We start from the raw sequence: 24,769 nt of genomic DNA on the forward strand, positions 1-24,769 counted from the left end.
AACTAGCCTAGAAAAGTCATGAAAAGGGACGGAGCCCGAAGACTGGTTGATACTGTGCCAATTCCTCCCAAGAAGACCCTTCATGGCAGGAGCCTCAAGGCAGTTATATTTAAGTAAACCTACCAGTGACCTTCGTTATGCTAGTCATTGAATCCTTGTGGGTACTCTATCACCAATCCCTACAACAGCTTGGCACTGTAACGTGAGAGATGTACCCCTTGCCATAGGATAGTGAGCAATCAGAAGAGTTCTAAATTAAGAGGCATTATTGAACAGTATATCCGATAGCCATCTTAAGAGATCTAACAGAATGACAGGGAGAATGGATGTTGTGTGGGGCATAGTTTTTGAGTTTTAAACATTTAGTTGCCAGATACCTAAAAATGGTGTAGGATAGTGGTTTAATTTAATTTATTTTATGCAAAGTAGTTATGAAAGTAGTTGAGCTTTCCTACAAGAGCTGGCATAGTTTAGAGAACATCTCAGATCTGTTGCCTGGTTAACCGAAGGCGTCTAAGAGACACCTCACAAAAGCGGTGAAAAAGATGAAAATAAGTAAAACTAAGGCCAGAAAGCCTATGTACTGCCAATATTAATGCTCAAACAAGTAAACCAAAGGGTTGGAAGAGGAAAGAATGATATGACTCACGATTTTCAACATGCCTACATTCTAGAAGTATAAAGCAAGTAGAATCTTGTACATGGTATTTCTGTAAATGCAGACAGTGTGTGAACAAAGATGTTGACAAAAGGTAGTATCACGGGAATAAACAGGCTAAGGGCCAGAATTATTAAAAAGTCACAACGCAGCAAGACAACTTGCTGCGCTGCATGGCAGGACGAGAGCAAGAATCTGCTATATTTACTGAGATATCACGCATTCTTGCTCTCTCCCTGGGCTTGCCTAGTATCAACACAGGCCTCCTTGTGCCATGGCAGATTGTTTTTGAGCAGGAAGAGACACCTTCCTGCACAAATACAATCCTCCGAGGCATTTGTGATTGCCTTTGAGAAATTAAAAATAAGAACTAAAGATATTTTTCCTTGTGGCGCCTCTGTTGGGATGGTGTAGCATTTTGATGCAGTCCCAGGTTTGCTACTCTTAGTAAATTTGGGAATGTGCCAAAATCCATGGGTGGATGCGTGGGAACACCGTCCCAACGCAGAGTAACGCAAGGCAGCGGCTTTCACTGCCATGCCTTACTCCAGATGTACTAGGCCACGCAGAGGCACACAAGGTGGCTCTGCATGCCTCAGTAAATCTGACTTAAGCCTTTGCGTGACGCAAAGGCTTGATAAATATGGTACTAAGTGTTTACAGGCAACTATTTATGTGACGCTCCGAAAACAAGCTTTTTGTATGTTACAATAAGCAGAGTACAGCAATAGTCTTATATTTTTTTTATTTGAGTGTAGACTAGGGCCAAGATATACTAATGATATGAGTCAGGTTTGCATTAATTTTTTACAGTAAACCTGAAGTCAAGTTTTAAGGTGGGCTTTACTATCTAACGCACATCTGGATTTACATTGGGCAGCATCCTAAAGTTGTGCAGTGTGCTACCCCTTGCATTACTTTGCGCCAGTTGGGCGTTCCATGGTGGTGCATGGGTGGTCCTGTGCAACCGCCCATGAGTTTTGACCCAAATATTTATCTGCAAAGAATTGTAGACAAATCCTACACCTCCTTGGGGAAGGGGAACGAGGAGAAATATTTTCAATTTGTGTTTTTGTCACTTTGAATGTGTGCTGCATTGTACATCACATATACAAAAGGGAAAAACCTTAAAGCATAGTTTTTTATGTCTCGCCTAGCGTTTCATCGTGCATGCGCTGCTGGATTTGCAAAAGATATTGTGGAGTGTAGGGTCTGCTATCCTATGGTCACCCCAAATTTTTGCTTTTTGCTTCACTGGTTTATGACTTAATGTGGCTGTGGGCCTGCTAATCAGACCCACAGCCTGCTGTTCTCTCTCTAAATTGTTACCCATGTACTTTAGGTGCATAACAAAATTGGAACTGGTTCACCTTATTGGCCCCTGTAACAGTGTACCCAGGTCCCCAGGGCATAGGTGCTTCCAAGGCCTACCAGGGGCTGCAGCATGTATTGTGCCACCACTGGCCTGGCCTCCATATTTGACACAACTGGCTGATCACTCAGCTGGGGTAAGTCGGTGTAACCACCCCTTACTTAGGTGTAGTATGCCTATACCTAACCTAAAATGGACACATATGTTCCTATCAGTCACTCCTATGGAAGGCCTCATCAATCCTGGAGGCAGAGTGCTTGGAAATATGTGAGATGGTGCTCTGGCATGAGCTGAGCCTGTCTGCAGCTTTCGGAACCATGTCCTTTAGCTGTTTCATGATATTGCCATACCATATACTCTTAAGTGCATTATGAACCTCGCGGTTAAATGCTATCTTAGGTTTGGCTTTATCAAAACATGTCGAGTAAGGTGTCATACGAATTGGAATACTACCCCCTCGCCAGTTCTGGCGACGGGGGTAGCATTCCACCCTTCTAGAGGGATACGACATGTACCTAGCCTGAACCCCGGTTAAAGTTAAACAGAGCCTTAGCATCACAAAATGGATGCTGCCACCACAGACACAAGTCTCTCCTCCTGCTGCTGGGAGTCCTTCCAGCGAGGGCAGCTTGGACAAAGGGTTTCCTGCCTGGGGAGGTGCTAGCACCACCCCAGACAGGATTTTGTGTATTGGGTAGGACAGGGCTGAATAGAATCAGACATGCCTGGGGCACACAAGGTGTCCCTGTGCATAGGCCAGTTCAAACCGGTGCTGGGGCTTTCCAGCCCCAGTCCTGGCGCGAAACTGGACAAAGGAAAGGGGGTGTAACCACCCCCCTTCCTGGTTCCACCCAGAGGAGGGACCTAGTAGGTGATCCGGCCCCCCAGATTCGAATAAGAGTGGGAGCTGTGTCCTGAGACTTCAGATCATCCTGAATCAACTTGAAATACAGAAGAAGACTGGACTTCGACATTCTGCTGCACAGAAGACGGAAGAGAATCTCCCTTGTGGCCAAGGAGTGACCACCCTGTGAACACAGGCACCAACCAGCAACTCGACGTCTGCTTTGCCGCCGCCTCCCGCCGGAGCCCGAGCCCAGAGCCTGACAAGACCCAGACTCCCAGACTTCTCACAGCCCGATCCACAGTCCCTGCAAAGAAGGGACCCGTGGAGGCACCGAGAGACGTGGGACCGGACCTCTTGGAAGACCCCCGAAACGCTGACTGCGCAGCATCAGAGGCACCCTCGACGCTGTGCTTTGGGGTTTGAGAAGCCCCAACCTCGAGCAGCCCTTGCACCGAAGATCAGCCCCCCAGCATCTCCACGATCTGCGTGGGGCCCTTTTGCACTGTGCCACTTGACGCGCCATCCCGTCCGCTTGCCACGCGGCTAGTGGCCATCTTGGCGACGAAACCTTCAACTTTCACTGCAGGTGTGGTTGCTCCAGACTTGCCCTCGCTCCTGTAAAAAGGAGCACCCACTCTAACCTTGCTGGTCCGAGTGATAAGCCTTTTTTGATTCCTGCGTGGCTTGCATTAGCCAAGGCCTGTTTGCTCCAATCAAGTTGCCGACACCGCCAACAGCGAGAAGCCTGCGTGGGACAGCTCGTGACCGACTCCTGGACGTCTTCGACCCCTCGTGTCCACGTGGCTGCAGAGAGAAGCTACACCTCGACGCCTGTTTGCACCCGACATCGCCTGGTTCCACTCTGGTTCCACGGTAGTCACTGGCTAGTGACTTTGAACATTGTCCCCTCTGCTTTCAGGTCTTCACCTCTTCAGATCCACCCTTGGATCCACCGGAACTCTTCACATCGAGCCGCCTGCAGCATCTTCAGCTCCAAGCACCATTGACCTGCGTGACGAAACCCGACACTACTTCGAACCTATGCACCCGCTTCCTGTGGGTGAGGTAACTCAGCTCCGCCGGTGTTCCCACACTGGTACACACCTCTAGTGTCTGTGTCTAAAGTTTCATCCTTCTAGGTCACTCAGAAGGTTCCTTTTTAACTAACTTTGTAACTTTTACGCACCATTGACATTGCATTGGTAAAGCGTGCACTTTTCGCACTGCACCCGAGTCCCGCGGGCCTTTCCCGACTTCTTCACTGCTAGTCCCGAACAGCTCCAACGATTCCCCAGGCCCTAGGCCTCTTCACTTTCCCCATAGTGGTTCTTATACCACTATTTTAGTATATGGTTTAGGTGGCCCCTAGGGCTCATCCATAATTGTGCAACTTTTGTGTATTTAAACTGTGTTTTGTTTTAACGCATTTGCTTCTGTGCTCATAAAGAGTATCAGGGTTATTTGTAGAAATAAATCTATATATATTTTCAATATATATCTGTGTGGTGTCCTTTCATTTGGTATTCAAGGGATTGTGTATGGTAAAACAGCTTGCTTCACATGCCTTTACAGAGTTTAGCCTAAGACTGCTTAGTCCATGCTACCCCTAGGATAGCTTGTCTATAAGGTTGACTTTACAACCTGCACCATAAGGGTTGCTTGGCATGGTACAAGGTGATCACTAGAACTAGTGAGCATCATATACCAGGCCAACTTCTCACATGGAGAAGGAGCTTTCAGAAGGGGACTTGAAGCCCCACCCCTCATTGTCATTGGCTGGTGTCATGGTTTATGTAAAACGGTGGCCTCCGATTGGAACTGAGGCTTTTGGTTGCCTTCCTTGCCCCTTTTCGTCTGGCCCATCCGGACTGGATCGTACGCCTTACGGCTGTTGTGAAGCACTTTCTTATCTTCAGGTGGTGTGTACTGCCGGATCATGATTCCTAAGTGAGCCACGCACAAAGCGCATGGCGCGATTTCAATTTCCTAGCAAACCGTCATTTTTAAAATTTTATTTATAGGGCAGTCCTCTTCCACTTTAGGGACCGCGTTTGTTTATTTAATTGTTTTGCTGTAGTATGGGCCGCTTTCACATTTTGTATTTCTTTAATTATTTTGGAGTACGGTCCGCTAACTTTAGTGGCCGCGCTTGTTTGTACTTTACAACTAAGCATGGCCCCGCTTCAAGAAGACCACACTCTACTGTTTAGAATGGGTGGAGGTCGAGCTGCCGCCGCCCCCGTCGAGTGCCTCTGTTCTCGGCCTAACACGGCTCCACACCACGGGCCCCCAGCTGGCTCTTCCTCCTCACCGCCCACCAGGCCCCCCCGCTGGACTGCGCGGCCAGGCTGGGCCTTTGAGAAGGTGGAGGAGCTCATCAGCCGCATCCCGAGCCCGTATAGCACCGCTTCGTGTACTGGAGTTTCCCCCGCTCCGAGTGCCAGATATGCAGGTTTTCCTCCTTCCAGTGCCGGAGTGCATGAAAGGGCGCCGCCGCCGGCCGGGGGCACAGCTGGCTCAGCCCTAGCGCCTGCGGGGCAGCAGGAGCCGCTCCGGTAACTCCCATGGGGACCACTTCAGCACCCGCGTCTGGGGATGGGCTACCCTTCTACCGAGACATCCGCCTGCTGGAGGGAGGCTGCATGGAGAATGTCCTGCAAGTCGGGGAGTGCACACCCTGTGCCCTTTCTTGAGTCCCACCCACCCAGCCCCCAAAGCTCCTGTGGGTGAGTAGACTTAGTATCCTATAAAATATTTTTGGGAAGGAAAGACGTGCGCAGTGGCAGACCTTCAAAGTCCCCCTCTCCCAAGGGATGGTGACATTGCTAGCAGTTTACTAGTAATGTGAGCTAAAGCCTATCATAGTTTTGTTGGTTAGGGCACTCTGAGCCGCTGGGGTCATGCCCAACAAAAGGCGACTCCCAAGGATAAATCAATTGATTAATTTGACCGATTATAAAATAAAGTCATAATTAACCTTCATTTTAGAACGGACCAAGCACAGTTCCTACATACAGGCGATGTCTGTTGATCAGCTGTGTACTTATCATTATATTAATAGGGATAACCGTGGCTGTAAAGATCTTTTTGAAAGAGCAACATTAATAGACCTAAACGTGTACAGAACATCCACTGAATTACATTTCAGTCGGCCAGTCGAATGTTTTACATATCTTGTTAACTAACACGGTAGCTGGCGCATTCACCGCAGATTTCTAGGGCTTGAACGTTGCTTCCCCTAACTTTTATAACCCTTTATGTTGCCTACAAAGCAAAACAACGTTCTTCATAGTCACATTATAGATTAACGGACCCGTTTGTAGATATTTTTCCTTTCTACCTAATAAGAATCTCAAGTTTGTCTGGTAATGTAGCTCAATGAGTTGCAATGCCTGCTATAGAGACCTTTGCCCAACCTGCAGGTCACATGTTCAAAACCTAAAATGGCTATAAGAAGCATAGGAAATGCAATAGATCTCGCACTTTTTTGAGTTTGAATTATTGCTAATTTAAATAGTAATGTGTTTTACCTACTAAGGGAGGAGGGAGCAGTAGAGAGACACTGAGGTAAGGGGCTAATGCCTAGAATGCAAGCGAGAGGAATAGAGAAGATAGAGAAGAGTAGGAAGAAAGACAGGGGTAGAGGGTCAAAACGAAGCGGGTGAAGCATTACGGGACAGTTCCTCGTAGTTGCTGGCCAAAATGGAGTCCGTATCGGAACAGATTACATTTGTTTGATGAGTGTTGGGGCTGGGATAAAGTCTGCTCGTTTGCCTGTGAAAAGCCTTGGGTGTGCAACATATTTAAATATACAACCTTTCTGATCTATCCACTCCCCTGCCTTGGTGATGTGCATCTTCTGCATCGTGCAAACACAAGCCCTATACGGAGTGGTCTTCTAAAAGAATTGCAACACTTACTACTCAATGTTTGCACGTAATAAATCACTATTTGCGCGTGTGAAAGCTCCAGGAGGACTCTACAGGGAGAGAAAAAACGTTGGACAATTACAGAAGTCCGCTGTGTAAAACACACAAAAAGAATACAAGTATGAACCTTTGCGAATGAGTGCCCACTTTCTTTAAAAGTTGTGCTACCTTTGCCAAACGTGTTCTATTGTATTATAGTATTTGTATGGAAATTACTCGGGCCAGACCGGGAATCAAAAGCAGCCCTGGTAAATTGTATCATACCAACCGCCATATTGCATGCAGCGAGTGAGCACAGCGAGCGTGCTTCTCCACTGCAAAGGTGGTTTCGGAAGATTCTCCACTCCCCAAGAAATTTAGAAACATTGCAAATATGGTGTGTTCTACTACCCATAAATAATTTTAGAACCTTATCCAATCATTGAATAGGTGGGTGGAGATTGGAATCCGGGCTTCTTGGCTGAATTAATGATTAGTTCAATAGTGAGGAGTGGGTGGATGAATTAGTTCAATAATGCAAGACAATGAAAATATACTTTTAGGTAAATGGAGCTAATGGTCTGAATTCACTGGCCAAGAATAGGCGTTGTGTTTTTCGTTTTAGCATCTGCATTAAAGCATCACCTTCCCAAAACATTACTATCATCAGTGCTTCATTTGTGCCAGGGGTTTCCGGTGCTCAGCACCGGTCCTAACTGTCAACACTGGCGCTTATAACAGTCTGCTACAATTTGGCGCTGATTGTCTAATATAGAGACCAGCACAACAACAGTTGGTTATTAATTCTATATACCTTAAAATGGCTATTATGTGCCTTGCACATTGTGAGCATCTACTGTGTTGTAAAGTGCAGAGGGAGCTGGCATTTTTATTAAAGCAAAAGAAAAACACTGTAATATGTAAAACAATGCAATAGATTAGACAATAACAACAAAGTCCGCTATTGCCATTTGGCATTACACCATTTGATTAATGCTTCACAAAGGAAACAAAAAAAAGTGCAGAGGGAGCTGGCATTTTTATTAAAGCAAAAGAAAAACACTGTAATATGTAAAACAATGCAATAGATTAGACAATAACAACAAAGTCCGCTATTGCCATTTGGCATTACACCATTTGATTAATGCTTCACAAAGGAAACAAAAAAAAGAACATTTACAATGCCAACAACTCAAAATAATGTCAATGCGAGACCTATTGCATTGTAAATGCTTGTTATTGAAACAGAATCCTTTCAGTACAAAACCTATTATTTAGAGAATACATACTCTCTTGAACCATGGCGCAAGGGTGTCTGCGTTGGTGCATAACATAACGTGTATTTGTAAAGTGCATGTTCACCCAGAAGGGTATCTTGGCGCGGAATAACAGATGTTAATTGTTACCCAACTCAATGGTACTCATTTTATCGACCTCAAAAGGATGGAAGGCTGAGTGGGACCACCAGCATTTGAAATTGTCACTATGAGGTTGCAGAAAGGCCACTACGCATTAGTCCACTAAAGCACCAGATTTGGCTGCGAAAAGTGCAATAGCGCGGCGGGGGACAGATTAGTGCCACATCTTAGTAGATACAGTGCTGTCCTGCTCTCTATTTCATGCAACGCCGTAACTGTTATTGCTGTGCTGTGTAGTGTAGCGTGAATTCTTAGCAATTCTGGCCCTTAGTGTGATACCTTTGCCTCCTGGATGGGCCGGAGTCCCAAAGCTCAACAGAATTGTCTTATGTTCAAGTGGTTGGAGAGATGCCTTCAACCAACTCACTTCAAAAGATCAAAGACCGACCTGGATGCTCAGTCTTCCTGGTGCCGCTGGTTCGAGATATCCTGCGCCTACTTTTAAAGGGAGGCCATCACGATTCTATGAAGTAGGGCCTTCCCAACATTCACTCAGCTTGAGTGAATGGTCTTGAGAACCATTTACCCACCTCTGCCTCCTCTCTGATGATCAGACTGTGGGAGCTTCTAGGGAATCCATCAGCAGGCCCAGCTTAAGAGGAAGTGTCTGAGATCTTGTTATTGGGCTTTATACAAGTGTACACAATCTTCGGCCATTTTTGAAGAGTCAGGTATCCAAGCAGATACTCGTGGCCCAATTTCATGGTCACCGGGGCCTACAGACACATGTTAGAGAAATCGTTAACCACCACTACCTACATCATTTAATGTCCTCTGACTGTTTACATTAATCTGAAATACTTTTCCAACTGCCAGATGAAATCTGAACCTTGTTCTTCCCAATCTGATGCTCAACCCTTTTTGAACCAATGGCTCCAGTGATATGAAGCTTCCTTCATGCAAACATCCTTTCTAATGGATCTGCAAGGCTGTGAGGAAGGTTCTCCCTCAGTATTCCTCCCGTTCAATCATGCTTCCTCAAGTAAGAATTAGCTGCAGGACGTTCCCATCAGACATGCGCTTGTAGGAGTTTTGTCCAGCCAGAACCAGCTTTTCTTTGACTGTTTGTTCTCACCGAGGAACAGGATTCCAATGCATCATAATGAGACAGTTACAGGATACAGAATACCTAGAAATAACACATACATAACACCAGGGCAGTCCAGAAGAAAGCAAGCACCAGTCTAAGAGTCTAATGATTACCAGCTGCATCTGTGAATGCTATTTGCTCCAGGACCCAACTCATCCCATCGAGTGTCTAAGCACATTCCACCTAAGACAACGCAGTTCATTGCATTTTTCCAAAGGTCTGCCATGTGATATATGCTGGACACATTCTGCAAGCATGACAGCCTTTATGCGTTATCTTGAAGCAATACATAACTTACATGTGAGCCTTTGAGCAAATTGTTCTAGTATACCAGTGGCTGCCTCAGGCTGTTTTTAGCCTGTACCCCTTTTCAGATGTCTTACATTGGACTTTACAGACAAGCTGGGAACATGACAGAGGTAGAATTCCAATTATCCTTTACCCAGTGGTTAAACTATCACACCAATTGACTCAGTGTTTTTGATTACAGAAAAAAGAACTGTTGAGGATGCACAGTCACATGGGGAATGTTCTACATCTGCATGCACACCACGCCACCCCAGTTTAGACATGGCCGTATGCAAATCAGTCTTGACCCTGTGCCTCATGGGAACAGTCCAGCCCAAACGCCAAGCCAGGTCCTCTCTGGAGCGGAAACAAGCATCCAAGGACCGGTTTCGGGGTTTTACCCCTCATCATCCAGGATAGCTTTAATCCAGTGGTACAGTGAGCCCTGGACCCACGTCTGTCCATCAATTGTTCTTTTTGAATTTGTCACCTTGAGTGGGACGGGTATGTCTTGACACGGGTCCAGTGCTCTACGTGCCACTGGAGTCGAGCTTTCCTGGCTGATGAGGGGGAATTCTCCAGATTCCGTTTTCCACTTGAGAAAAAAAAATGTAGACCATTCTGCCGAAATTATTGGCTTTTAACACAGTCAAGGAAGAGTAAAAGAAAGTATGCATCTACAATAACATACAACTATTGTTCTTTTCTTATTTTTCCTAAGACATACTTGATGTGCTGAAGTTCCAGTTGAGTCTGTTGGGATTCTGACTTTGCTCTATTGAAATCCACTGAGTTCCTTTTATAGTTTTCAAGCAAATCCTCAAACATCTGGGGAGGAAATTAGAAACTGAAAGGTCAGACACTGCATAATACAGTCACAATATGGTAATGAGATAATACAACACAGTTAATAGGTTAACACAGGAGAAGGGCAAGTCTAAAAGACTTTGTTTTCCAATACTAAACAATAACAGAATGCAGTTCCGAACATCTGACTTTACAGAAGAAAAGTCACTTATAAGAATGGCTCTTCCTCATAGGATCTTTATTAATAGTACATTTAATATTCAATTCAATTAGTCTTTATTCGATTATAACCAATCATAAAAGACATACGTACAAAAAGACATTAAAAAAACCAAATTGGCTGATAAAACATATAAAATATCCAGAATAAAATCAATACAATCCATTTACAAATCTTATCTCAGTACATACAAGGACTTGTAACATCAAGGATAAATAAGGTCGTAGCCAAAAGATACATCCACAATTAGATGTAACAGGAAATTCTCAAAGAATAAGCACATATTAACCTGTTTATATTAGAGTGTACTGGAGCACCAAGCTCAGCAACCCTGTTACCTGATGGAAAATACAGTATTAAGGTGATTACATAAATACATAACTGCATAGTTGCATAGTTACAATGGTGCCCTGCATCCTGATCCTTCTTATGGCCCAAATCCAGCTCCAAAATGTTGCCATAGCCACCACTACGACTTCGCTGGTGTCAGATTTTATAATACGCAAAGCCATTTGGAAAGATCTTGTTCCCATTTTTGCGCAAACTGGCTTGAGCCATTTTTAACGAGGCGCCTTGTATGCAGGACAGGCAAAGAGGATATGCAACAGAGTCTCTTCCTCACATAGACAGGAGTGACAGAGTGAATCTTGATCAGACCTCCAGTTTTTAGTGAACGATTTTATAGAGAGGCTTCCCACTCTAAATTGGTGGTAAAGCTTCCTGTCTCCAAAACTGGTACTGGAGTCCCAAGTAGGCCTCCATATTCCATATTCCATGCTCAGTTTTATGGCACAGAAAGAGGCCTGTTAAGGAATCTCCGTTCACCTGAGAAAAGGATTTCTGCCAGATCATCTCCCTGTACAAGGCTTTGAATTCCGCTTTTGGGGGAAACAAGTTCCCTTCTGGGTTCCACCATAGGTTGGTAAGTCCCATACTTATAAGAGCCACCTTAATCTTATGTACCATGTAATCTTATTGGATTTATCAGCCTCTCTAATATTCTTAAGTGCCTGCGCAAAGGCAGCCAACTCCGGGGAGGTCCAAAGCCGTCGTCAGTAGGCAAGGGGTCTAAAACCCGCTTCCTCTTCAAAAGAAATACACCTAAGGTCCATCAGTAACGGCCTTAGAGGTGTAGACATTGGGAGACCAGTCAATGCCCTCAGGAATTTGTTCTGTGCTTGGACTAAAGAAGATATCTTTTTGACCCCCCAGAGTTTTGCTCCACAGATTATTGAGGCTCTAATCTTTCATTGATAAATAGCCATAGCCGGAGCTACTGGTTTATTTAAGGATAGACAATGTTCTTTCAGTAGGGCCCCCGCTAGTTGATTGTGCTTTACAACCAGCAGATCCATCTGTGGCTTCCAATTCAATCTTTTGCCCATAGTGACCCGAAAATATGTAAAATAATCTGTTTGTTCAAGGGGCACATTATTCATTACTACTCTGGCTTTCACCGATTTACTTTTATGCAGGACCATGAATTTGGTCTTAGCGACATTAACTATGAGTTCATGGTCATCGCAAAACAAGATAAATCGTTTGAGGGCTCTTTGCAGACCAACTGGAGTTTTTTACATTTAATATTTTTTCCCTTTAAAATTGTATTTCAATGAAACAAACTTTAAAATAATAATAATAGCAGAAAGATGGGAAAACATGCTAGAACAGAAAGACATGCATCCGGCTAGCCAGCACCCACAGACTATCTATAAAAATAAAAATGTAAATGTTAGTTTGTTCAAAATCACAAATCTCCGAAAGTTCTTCACCGGTTGCTTTGACATTTTGACACAATGTTGGATTCGAATAGAGGGTGTTTTTATATACACAACGTTGGATTCCAATACGGACGTGTCGAATAGGCGCATGTTTTTAATCGAAAACCCGAACAGACACATAAAAATGTCAAAGTTCCTTTGTTCAAAATCTTAAATCCCCCAAAAGTTCTTCACCGATTGATTTGAAATTTTGACACAACGTTGGATTCGATTAAGCGCGTGTTTATATATACACAACGTGGGATTAGAATACGCGCGTGTTTTTAATCGAAGGGCCGAACAGACCCTATCGATTTGGTTGCTGCACAAAAACTACAAGGGACGCATAGAGACAATAGTCTACATATATTAGGATGGACAGTTGGTGTCAGGATAGCAGACCGGGAAGTGGGTGGAAGGAGGGGGGAGGAGTTTGTTCACTTTGCAACATTAAGAAAGGACGCATAGTGACAATAGTCTACATATATTAGGATGGACAGTTGGTGTCAGGATGGCAGACCGGGAAGTGGGTGGAGGGAGGGGGGAGGAGTTGATTCACTTTGCAACATTAGCGCCTGTTTATATATACACAATGTTGGATTCGAATACGCGCGTGTCCAATACGCGCGTGTTGTTAATCGAAAGGCCGAACAGACCCTATCGATTTGGTTGCTGCGCAAAAACTACAAGGGACGCATAGAGACAATAGTCTACATATATTAGGATGGACAGTTGGTGTCAGGATGGCAGACCGGGAAGAATGTGGAGGGAGCGTGTATAGCGTGTGTTTATACACAACGTGACAATAGTCACAAAAACAAATTTTATGCCCACAAGCATTGTGAAATTAAACATATTAGAAACGTGTGCTTACTCTTTTCTTTGTCTTCCATTTAACCAGACTGAGCCACAGCAACGCGTGGCAAGGTACAGCTAGTAAGAAAATAAAGTGCATATTTAAAGAGTCATCTACAAATATGCTTTATTCTCCCAGTTGTCCCATAGCCTTAGTTCTTATTTACATCTACCTGTGAGAGGATCCTTGAACAGTGGGCAGAGTTGATTTTGAGCAACAAAAAAAACCAAAAAAAAAACGGGATTTGTTTTCCTCGTTCTTTATATAATTTTATGTCTTTGCTCAGGGAAATGACATTTTAGTGTAAAACAGTGTATTTTAACGAAAAGTTCTCACTGAAAGTAGGAAAATGACTCATTGCCAAGTGTCCGAAATGTTGATGGCGTCTGTGTGGTGTGCCTACCTAATCTCACTCTGTGGTTGAGTTTTGAATATGCTACTTACCAGTATGCATCTGGTCTTGGCATGTAGGGCTGCTAACATTCATATCTGTTGCATTAGATCGCCGCCTAGTGTTGGGTCCGGATGATCGCGCATTGTTGTCCTGGAAGTCTCTTCGAAGTATCCTGAGATAGGTGGCTCCTCCCCTGGACTACAGTGCGCATGGGCATCGGCTCCATCCCCAGATTGTTTTTAGCCATTGTGGCAGAGATGGAGTGTAAAGTGTAAAGGATGTCCATGCTAATGCTTGAATGCAAGAGTATGTCTGCAGCTGCGACAGGCACCGGGGAGGAGGGTGGGCGATATGAATGTTAGCAGCCCTACATGCCAAGAACAGATGCATACTGGTAAGTAGCATATTCAGTTCGAGGCATGTGGGCTGCTAAATTCATATCTGTTGCATAGAATGTATAGCAGTCCCTCCATTAGCGGCGGTTGCCCGTGCCAGCTGCAGAAACCTGAAAAAGTGTCTTGAGAACAGCCTGCCCAACAGCTGCCTGCTGTTTGGAATGCACATCAACACAGTAGTGTTTTGTAAAGGTATGTGGTGTAACCCATGTGGCTGCTCTACAAATGTCCTCTAAAGGAATGTTCCCCAGGAAAGCCATGGATGCCCCCAATTTGCGTGTGGAGTGCGCCCTTGGGGGTATTGTTAAGGTGCGTTTAGCCTTTTGATAGCAGATCTGGATGCACTTAACAATCCATCTGGCTATTCCTGCTTTGGAAATAGGGTTGCCCTTGTGCTGTGGCGAGAAGGCAACAAAAAGTTGTTTTGTTTTCCTAAAGTGTTGTGTCCTGTCAATATAGTACATCAACGCCCTTCTAACATCCAAAGTATGGAGCATTCTTTCCGCCACCGTTTGTGGGTTTTGGAAGAATGCAGGCAAGTCAATAGTTTGGTTGAGATGAAACTGTGACACCACCTTCGGAAGGAATTTAGGGTTAGTATGTAGTACCACCCTATTTGGATGAATTTGTATGAATGGCTCTTGGATTGTGAGCGCTTGCAGCTCACTAACACGTCTCAGTGACGTAATAGCAATAAGGAAAGCCACTTTCCATGTTAGGAACTGGAGTTCACACGAGTGTAGTGGCTCAAAAGGTGGTCCCATCAGCCTGGTGAGGACCACATTGAGGTTCCACACCGGAGCTGGCGGTGTTCTTGGGGGAATGACTCGTTTTAGACCTTCAAGGAAAGCCTTAATGGCAGGCACTCTGAAGACAGAGAGATGTTGCCTGTTCTGAAGGTAAGCTGCTATGGCGGATAGATGTATCCGAATGGAAGTGTAGGCGAGATTGCACTTGTAAAGATGTAACAGATAGCAAATGATGTTAGGGATAGATGCATCTAGCGGGTTTATGTTATTGGCTGTACAGTGAAGAACAAAACGCTTCCATTTAGCAGCATAGCATGCTCTGGTAGTCGGCTTCCTTGCCTCCTTGATGATGTCCATGCATTCAGGAGGCAGGTGAAGGTAGCCAAACTCTAGGACTTCAGGAGCCAGATCGCCAGGTTGAGCTGTTGCGGATCTGGATGCTGAATGTCTCCATGGTTCTGCGTCAAAAGCCTGGGCGTTAGGCGCAGCCTTTGATGCGGCACCACCGAGAGCTCCAGAAACGTTGTGTACCATGCTTGGCGTGCCCACGTTGGAGCAACTAGGATGAGTGTCATCGAGTGCTGCTTTAGTTTTCTTGCCACCAGCGGTATCAGAGGGGCTGGTGGAAAAGCGTACGCAAATTTGCCTGACCAGTTCATCCATATCGCATTCCCCTGCGATTGTGGGTGAGGGAACCTGGCGGCAAAGTGTTGGCATTTTGCGTTTTCGTTTGTGGCAAACAGGTCTATCTCCGGATGACCCCACTGCTGGAAGTACGGGCGGAGTACTGATGGGTGTAACTCCCACTCGTGCATTTGATGGCTGTATCTGCTGAGCAGATCCGCCATCTGATTGTCCTTGCCCGGGAGGTGTTCTGCCATGAGGAAAATGTTCCTCTGAATGGCCCACTTCCACATGCTCTGAGCCAGATGAGACAGCTGTGGCGAGTGGGTGCCTCCCTGCTTTTGAATGTAGTACATCGCTGTCATGTTGTCCGTCCGGACTAACACTACCTTGTTGCACAGATGTACATTGAAGGACTTGAGCGCCATGAAGATTGCCATCAGTTCCAGATAGTTGATGTGCATCTTCTGTTGTTGCGTCGTCCATAGTCCCTGCACTGTGTAAGTGAGCAGATGAGCTCCCCATCCCTGGAGAGATGCGTCTGTCGTCAGGGTAATCTGTGGCACTGGCTCTTGGAACAGTCGGCCCTTGCAAAGGTTGTGTGGATTCCACCAATGCAGAGAGTTGAACGCCCGACTGGTAACCAACACTAGGTCTGTCAATTGTCCCTGAGCCTGAGTCCACTGGTTTGCTAAGCACTCCTGGAGCGGACGCATATGTAACCGTGCATGAGGGACTATGAAGATGCAGGAGGCCATGATGCCAATCAACTGCATGAACACTCTCGCTGGAAGCGAGTGTTGTGGTCTGAACTTTTGGATCAGAGACTGCATGCTGTCTATCCTGACCTGGTTTGGCTGAGCCATAGCCGTCAGGGTATTGATCGTCGCGCCCAGAAACTGCCGGACATGTGCCGGCTGAAGGTGCGACTTTGGGTAGTTCAGCGAGAAGCCCAGATTGTGAAGGAGGTGAATGGTAGTCGACATGTCCGCGGCGCACTGTTGTTCCGACTTGGCTTGAACGAGCCAGTCGTCTAGGTAGGGGTAGACATGGATATTCTGCCTCCTGAGGTGCGCCGCTACCGTCGCCAGACACTTGGTAAACACTCTTGGGGCGGTGGTCACTCCGAAGGGTAGGACTTTGAACTGATAATGCCTTCCTTGGATAGTGAACCTGAGGTACTTTCTGTGGGATGGGTGTAGTGGTATGTGGAAATAAGCATCCTTGAGGTCTAAGGTTGCCAAGAAGTCCCCTTGGTTTAACAAGGGAAGAATCTGTTGCAGTGTAAGCATATGGAAATGTTCTGACAGTATATACAGGTTGAAGGGACGCAGATCCAGAATGGGTCTGAGAGATCCGTCCTTCTTTGGAATAAGGAAGTACAGGGAATATACCCCTGTGCCTTCCTCCTCCACTGGCACGAGCTCGATTGCGCCTTTTTGCAGCATCACCACTACCTCTTGCTGCAATAAGTGCAAGTGCTCTGCGGACATAGGCCGTTGCCTTGGGGGTATGTTGGGTGGAGTGGACTTCAACTCTAGACAATAACCGTACTGGACAAGTTGTCGTACCCACCTGTCTGTGGTGATGTTTGTCCAGAGTGGCAGGAACTGCTGTAGTCTCCCCCCGACAGGTGTTAAATGGTCGGGGGGCAGTGACAGAGAGTCACTGTTTGTTTGGGGCAGAGGAGCGGGAGTTGTTGTTTCCTCTGCCACGTCCTCTGGAACTGTTTCCTCGATAATTCCCTTTATTCTGCTTTGGGTAGGAGGACTGTGCTCCACCTCTAGTGAACTGTGATTGTTGACCCATCTGTCCTCTGGTGACTCCACGTGCACCTGAGCGACGAAAAGTGTTGCCCCGGAATTGTTGTGATTGAAGGGCCCCCATAGACTTAGCTGTTTCGTTGTCTTTCTTAATCTTTTCGAGGGTGGTGTCAACATCAGGACCAAACAGTCTATCAGGATTGACGGGCTGATTGAGTATGGTCGTTTGAATGTCCGGTTTAAACCCTGATATGCGTAGCCACGCTTGTCGTCTGAGCATGACGCTAGTGTTAATAGCCCTAGCTGCTGTGTCAGCGGCATCAAGTGCACACTTTATGGCTGCGTTGGAGATGAGTTTGCCCTCCTCTATAAGCAGTTTGGTAGCCTCTTGAAACTGCGAAGGCAGGTGTTCTAAAACTTGCTCAATGCGCCCTATTATAACGTGCCAATAGTGCCTGTGTATTCGCAATACGCCAGAAATTTGCGGCTTGCGCAGCTACCCTTTTGCCCCCTGCCTCAAGCACTTTAGACTCCTTGTCTGGGGGAGGAGCTTCACCCGTCGTCTGGGAGTTTGCCCGTTTGCGGGCATTCGCGACCACAAGAGAGTCTAGTGGCAACTGTCCCCGAATGTATGCAGGGTCTGCAGGTGCTGGTTTGTATTTCTTTTCGATGCGTGGATTGACCACCCTCGCCCTGGTAGGCTCTTTAAAGATGTCCGCAGCATGCTTAAGGACACCTTTGAGCATAGGTAGAGTCTTTACTGTCCTTTCGGAGACAGAAAAAGTGTCAAACAGAAAATCGTCCTCCACTGGTTCAGCATGCATGTCCACATCATGATTAGCAGCTGCCCGTTCAATGAGTGCATGAAAACCTGCAGAGTCTTCTGTTGGGGATGCACGTGCACTGAAAGGCTGTGGGTCCTGCCCCACAATCTGTATCCCTTGGTCGCCTATGTCGTCATAGGAATCCTGCTGTGCATCGGGTTCATTGATGGGGAAAGTGTACTGGTCATCTTGTCCATATTCCTCTCCCTCAGAGTGTTCGGGGGAAGGTGTCGGACTCCTTCTAGGAGGAGGCTGGATAGGTTCAATCAGGACTGGAGCGTCCTGTGCAAGCCTCTTCTTCTTCAGTGGGATAACATAAGAGTCCACTGGGTGGGAAGTGATCTTCCTCTTGTAAAGGGTCAACTTGCCCGTGTCTGCGTTGATAAAACGCTCCGAATCGTCCCCTGAGTCGAGTTGTCGACCCGATACTCCAGCAGACGTGGACGAGTCCGATGTCTTTGGCGCCGTCCTTGGCGCAAAGGCCTTTGGAGCCTCCTTCGGCGGCAGAAGGAAGAGAAGTTTGCTAGCAGGCTTCGCCGGCATGTCCATCGGCTTCTGGTGCGACTGGGCCGGAGCCGACGTCGTAGAGGCCTTATCCCGAATTCTCTGGAGTGAATCGGCGATGAGGGATGCGTCACTCACGGCGGCACTTGGCGCCGACGAGGAGGCCTTCACCTTGCCTTCGGAACCGACGTCTTGTGGGCCCTTCGGAGTCTTAGACGTCGATGCTGCAGCCGTAGACACCGAGTCCTTGGACCGAAGTGTTGAGCTTCCGCTCTTCGATCCGTGGGATCGCACAGGCTCCGTGTCAACCACGCGTCCGACTAACGACGTCCCAGTCGGTACCGGAGTCTTGTCGCTGGCTTTTGCGGACTTTGACGGCGTCGTCCCGGTCGACCCGTGCCGGACGACCTTCTTAGAGGATGCCTCCACCGTTGACGACTTCGGCACTGTCGAATCGACAGTCTTCTTCGACTTCTGTGGACCGGAGGCCGACGGAGTCGATGAGGTAGCAGGCTTTGGTGTTTTCGGTGGAACGGCCGCCATCTTAGATGCACTCGAATCCGTTAGTTTCGGTTTCGTTTTCGGGTCGGCCATTTTAGGTGTAGTCGATACCGTTTGTTTCGGTTTCGATACGGGCTGCGTAGCAAGTATGTCCGTGGCCGGGCCTGAAGGCGGGGCCGTGGCTTGCGGTACGGGGTCTTGGGTAAGGCCGAGTGGCGATCCCGTGACCCGAGCCTGATCCACGTAACCTTCGGGGCATAGCTCATCCCCTGAGCTATCTTCCGCGGCCCCATAAACTTCTTAGACGTCCCCTACCTCGTCGACGTATTCAAGGCCTTGATCCACGACTCCGTAGTCATCTTCCGGATCCGCCTCGACCTCCGTCGCGGGCGGCGAGATTTCAAGATGATGGCTTAGGCCCTCTTCTTCCTGTTCGCCGAAGATGTTCTCTGGAGCCGGGGCCGCTTGTCTGGCCTCGAGGCGCACCGCGCGCCGAAGCTTGAGCGTCTTCTTTGACCTGAATCTGGAGCAGGCCATGCAGCTGTCCTCGTCATGGTCTGGCGAAAGGCATTTGTTACAGACCGCGTGCGCGTCGATATGTGGGTATTTGGACCCACAGACGGGACAGTATTTAAACGGGCTCCGCTCCATGCTGAAAAGTTCTGGTCGTGTTGCGATGAGAAGGCCTCGATGTCCGAAGAGTGATACCACTCCGCAGATTCCGACTCAAAGAGACGGAAGAACTCGAGACCGTACGCAAACAATACCGACGTAATGAAACTAAGGCCTTTTGGCCGTAAAAAAGCTAGTTTTCTCGGTTCCGACAGAGAGACGTCGAGACCGCATCCGAACCCAATGGCGGAAAAAAACAATCTGGGGATGGAGCCGATGCCCATGCGCACTGTAGTCCAGGGGAGGAGCCACCTATCTCAGGATACTTCGAAGACTCTTCCAGGACAACAATGCGCGATCATCCGGACCCAACACTAGGCGGCGATCTAATGCAACAGATATGAATTTAGCAGCCCACATGCCTCGAACATGTATTTCTCACAAGTGCTGAATGTGCCACAGAGGTTTGAAGGACAAAGCAACCCTGAGGAAGACATTTCATGAAAGCCAGGAGCAGCGAGTAGCGGACTCAGGGAAGGGTCCTTTCAATGAAGATCTACTCTCAGTCTCCAAGGACTTCAGATTGGGATATCCAGAAAAAAGAATAAAGGCTAAACAACATTAACACCAAGGCTTTTGCAACACCTGTTCGACCTTTATTTAATCAATGTCGGTAAAAGGTACTACCTGCTCACTTTCAATGACAGATACAGTGTCAAGACCATGCTTCCAGAAAGTCATTTAGAACTACTGTTCAAGCCCTCGCACTAATGCACTGCTCCATGGCCTCCCATACTCCTCATTAGCACCCTATATGGGCATCCTACACGCCGCCGCATGTTTCATCCAGGGCCTGAAGAAATATGATCACTCTCCTCCTGGCTCCGCTTGCTGGCAAAAGCTTTCTTCAAAACCAGCTGCATCATTTACAAAGCTATCACCACCAGTACCCCTGCTTCAATAGCTGACCTGCTCATCATCATACAGCAGACTAAGAAGTGTAAAAAAGAACAAGCATTGGCAAAGCCAATAGGACTCGCCTTTGGGACCTCATAAGTGTTTAGCCATGCAACAGATGAGGTTGTTGCACCAAGGATATTGTGCTGGATAACCAAACACTTATAAAGGTCCCAAAGGCGAGACCTATTGGCTATGCCAATGCTTGTTTGCACTTTACTGCTGTGCGAAAGGGAACCATACCTGGGATACCTAGGAACCGAGAATCTGTTCAATATTATTGAAATTGTCTTCTAACACGTACTTGCACGTGAGAAAGGTACACAAGTGTACTTTCTGCTCCTACTTTTAAACTCAAAAATAGCTGCTTTAGAAAAAATAGCGCAAACGACCCCCATCCCTCCAAAACGCAGCCAACACTTCTACCAAATACTCAAACTGCCCCTCAGTGCGCCTGCTGTATGTGCATATTTAATGCCAGCACACCTGTGATTTACATTATTTTCACGGTGAAAAATAACGAAGCGTCATTATCAAGCAAATGGTCTTTTGAAGACCTGTGAAGTACTCGGGTGCGGCTGTGTGTGTGCCCGTGAAGCTGTCTCAGCCCGGGCTGATACACACGAGGGGTTGGGTGGCTGAAGCACAATGAGCTCAATGGGCATTGCGCGCCTATGCAAACTATCTGGTTTGGGCAAAGCATATCTTGAGCAGAACCATTTCGATTTTCACATACAGACGGCACAGTGAAAAACATGGCAAGTTTACACACCCCTAGAAAAAGCCACTGAGGACTGAGAAAGTTTAACCATGGTGCTTTTAACTGTGTGTCCTGCAGCAGAAGTCTTTTTTTCACTTTACTGCTGTGCGAAAGGGAAACCAGACCTGGAATACCTGGGAACCGAGAATCTGTTCAATATTATTGAAATTGTCTTCCAACACGTACTTGCAAGTACTGCTCCTACTTTTAAACTCAAAAATAGCTGCTTTAGAAACCAAGAAGTCGTGTTGCACAGAAAATGTATGTTGGCAGGATAACACAGCTCCTTAGCTTTTCGTATTGCGGAGTGGTGCAAAAGTGTCGGCGAATTAAGTGGGAGAAACGGTAACGCGATAGAACTCAGTGGAAGGTAGGGATGGGGAAAAGTCCATGCCTGCTGCGTTACTCAGCATAAACACAAACAGCCGATGTGCATTATAAACGTACCATAGGAAACGCGGCATCGGTTACAAACACTAATGCTAAGGCGTTACAAAACGGCTTAGCCTACAAATAGCCTAAGGCGAGGGGGGGGTGTCTATGGTGAAACTCAGCAAAGTCTGCCCTGGAGCCATCCCACAACCTCATCTGTTGTCTGTTGTTATAACAAGTCCGAGGTCTGCAGACTAGGGACATGTGTTCACCACTCACAGTAAATTCAGAGAAGCGCTGCTGGAAGTCCATGGACAGCCTTTACCTTGCGGGAGCGAGCAGCACCAGGCGCGATAATTGCAAACAAATGGCGCCGCTGCTCGCTCCCGCAAGGTAAACGCTATACATGCATGAGTAGGGATTGGAAACAGTGCAGTACATGCACTTTTTTTCTAAAAAGTAAGGAGTGATTGCCAGAGGTCACTCCAAAGCAGCGCTTGAACGCTGCGTAGGCAAACCTAAAAAACAGGGCAGCAGGCTTTTCCATCCTTGTACCCAGGATCTGGAACAACATCCCTGTATCCATCAGGACCACCTGAACACTGCTTCAATTTAGGAGAGTGTTGAAGCTGCACAACAAATAGTTATGTCTGCTATCATTCACAGACTTTATGCTTGTCCTTGATCCTCTATATTTTGGCTACGTTCACTATACATACATTCATACATACATATAGATACAATGATCCCTTCACCCTACCTTACTGTTTCGGTCATGTCCTCGCCTTGCCTCATGGCTGTCAGACATGTGCTGGATCAGGTCCTCTTCTTGCCGGCCTGTGAAGAATAAACACTGTCACATCTCAGTGAGGGAAATCAAAGGTACAATATTGAACCTAAAGAACAAGCAACTTACTTTCGGTAACAATATATCTGTAAGAGACGTAGATTAGTTATAGATTCCTTACCTTTAGAATTACCCCCAGGCGTCAGACAATGAAAAAAGAAATTGTCAGCAGTACCCCTGCGCGTCGAAAGGTGGCGTCGGTCGGCTCTGCATTCGTCGTTGGCGTCGTGGTCGCTGGGATGACGTCGTGGTAGCTACTCAGACGCCGCCCTCGCGCACTGATGTCAGATCTTTTACACAACATTCCACACCAGAAGGGCAGAGCCATGCAAGACACTGACCACAGGTGCACAAAACTTGGGCCCTGAAAGGGATTCCCTGACCATAGAAGGCAGTTCGCAGAACGGGGAGGATGGGTGGGGCGGTAAGGAATCTATAGCTAGGTCTTTTACAGCTATATTATTACCGAAGGTAAGTAGCTTGTTCATCCTGAAAGAGACAATTAGTTATAGATTCCTTCCCTTCAGAATAGATAGCTCAGCAGTACCAAGCCCGGAGGTGGTTCTGCGAACCAAGTTCACACCAGAAAGTCCTGGAGAACAGAACGGCTAAAGAAGCTGTCTCTCCGGACTTGGCTGTCCAGGCAGTAGTATTTTGTGAACGTGTGCAGAGATGCCAACGTAGCTGCCTCACAGAAGTCATTAAGGGGGGACCCCTCCGTCCCAAAGCAGTGGTAGCTGCCGTCTCCCTGGTAGAATAAGCATGCAGCCCTACTGGAGGCTCCTTCTTTGCCAAAGAGTAGCAAGTTTTAATGCACAAAACAACCCACCTGGAGATAGTCAGTTTGTGCCCGGCCCGACCTTTTTTGGCACCGACATTGCCAACAATGAGCAGGTCATCCACCGGAATTGCTTGGTGCGATCCAAATAAAAAAGAAAGCGCACGTTTTGGATCCAGACGACGGAGCCTCTCTTCCACCTCAGAAGGATGCAGAGGCGGAAAGAAGGTGGGCTAAGTGATGGTTTAACCAATATGGAAAGAAGTAACCACTTTGGGAAGAAAAGAGGGTCGAGTGGGAAGGACAAGTTTGTCCCGATGAACCGCCAGAAAAGGAGGTTTTGAAGAAAGAGCTTGGAGCTCACTCACCCTGGGAGCAGAGGTGATGGCAACCAGAAAGGCAGTCTTTAAAGTGAGAAGTCTGAGAGGATAATTATGTAGCGGCTTAAAGGGAGCATAAATAAGATAAGTAAGAACTAAATTCAAGTCCCACTAAGGCATTACGAAGGGAACAGGAGGAAAAGGAGTAATGCCCTTAAGAAGGGCGGATTACAACAGGGGACTTGAAAAGAGAAGGCTAATCGGGAAGCCTAAGAAAGGCAGAAATGGATGAGAGATAGTCCTTAAGAGTGCCCAGAGCAGAGCCCAGCTGGGCCAAAGAAAGGAGGAACAAGAGAACCTCAGAAAGAGGGGCAGGAAAGGAATCCACAGCCTTTGCTGCGCACCATGCCACAAATTTGTTACATCTGAAGGTGTATACTGTCTTAGTGGAGGGACTCATGGCTGCCAAGATAACATCACAGATTCTGGAGGAAGGTCGAAGGTTGTCAACTGTCACCGCTCAATCTCCACGCAAGGAGGAGGATGCTGGACAGGTTTGGGTGGAGGACAGTCCTCTGCTGCTGCGCCAGAAGATTCTCCCTAAGAGGCAGTCTGATCAGAGGATCAATGGCCATGTGTAACAGCTCGGGATACCAGACTCTTTGTGCCCAATCCGGAGCCACAAGAATAATTTGGGCACGGTTGCGCTTGATCATCTTCAGCACTCTTGGTAGAAATGGTATAGGTGGAAAGGCATATAGAAGACCGAAACTCTACTCACGATGAAAAGCGCTGCCTAGCCGGAGTTGGAAGCGGACGTTTTGCTGGTGGAATTGGCGCCGGGGGAGGTGTTACAAGGTCTACCCTGTGGTGCTGGGGCTGGAGCCGCCAACGGCGAAGGCCCTGGGCCACCGGCCGAGTCCGCGGGGCCGAAGGCGGGCCGGCGGAGTCAGGTTGCACAAAGATGGCATGCATCACTTCGTAGAAACTCCGAAGCTGGGCAGGGGTTGCTCCGGCTCCGGAAAAGGGGGGAATCTCTGAGTCGACCACTCAGGCTCTGCACGTGGAGCCGCAGGACGGGCACAGTCTGCATCCCTGGTTGCGTCGAAGAGCGACAATGCTTCTTCGACTTCTTGTACTTCGGC

General features: G+C 47.2%; 1 protein-coding gene across 7 annotated transcripts in view; it reads right to left on the minus strand.

Moving 5' to 3' along the window:
• LOC144802186 (uncharacterized) overlaps positions 1–24,769 on the minus strand; it is a 259,636-nt gene that overhangs the window by 68,155 nt on the left and 166,712 nt on the right. For all 7 annotated transcript variants that reach the window (XM_078671796.1, XM_078671793.1, XM_078671794.1 and 4 more), the window contains exons 8-9: positions 22,440–22,516; positions 10,309–10,409 (exon numbers count right to left, since the gene is read on the minus strand). In XM_078671796.1, the coding sequence (XP_078527922.1) occupies positions 10,309–10,409; positions 22,440–22,516 (178 nt within the window). The remainder of the gene's footprint in view (positions 1–10,308; positions 10,410–22,439; positions 22,517–24,769) is intronic.

This window comes from Lissotriton helveticus, chromosome 1_2 (genome assembly GCF_964261635.1).
Source record: "Lissotriton helveticus chromosome 1_2, aLisHel1.1, whole genome shotgun sequence".
NCBI classification, from domain to species: Eukaryota; Metazoa; Chordata; class Amphibia; order Caudata; family Salamandridae; genus Lissotriton; species Lissotriton helveticus.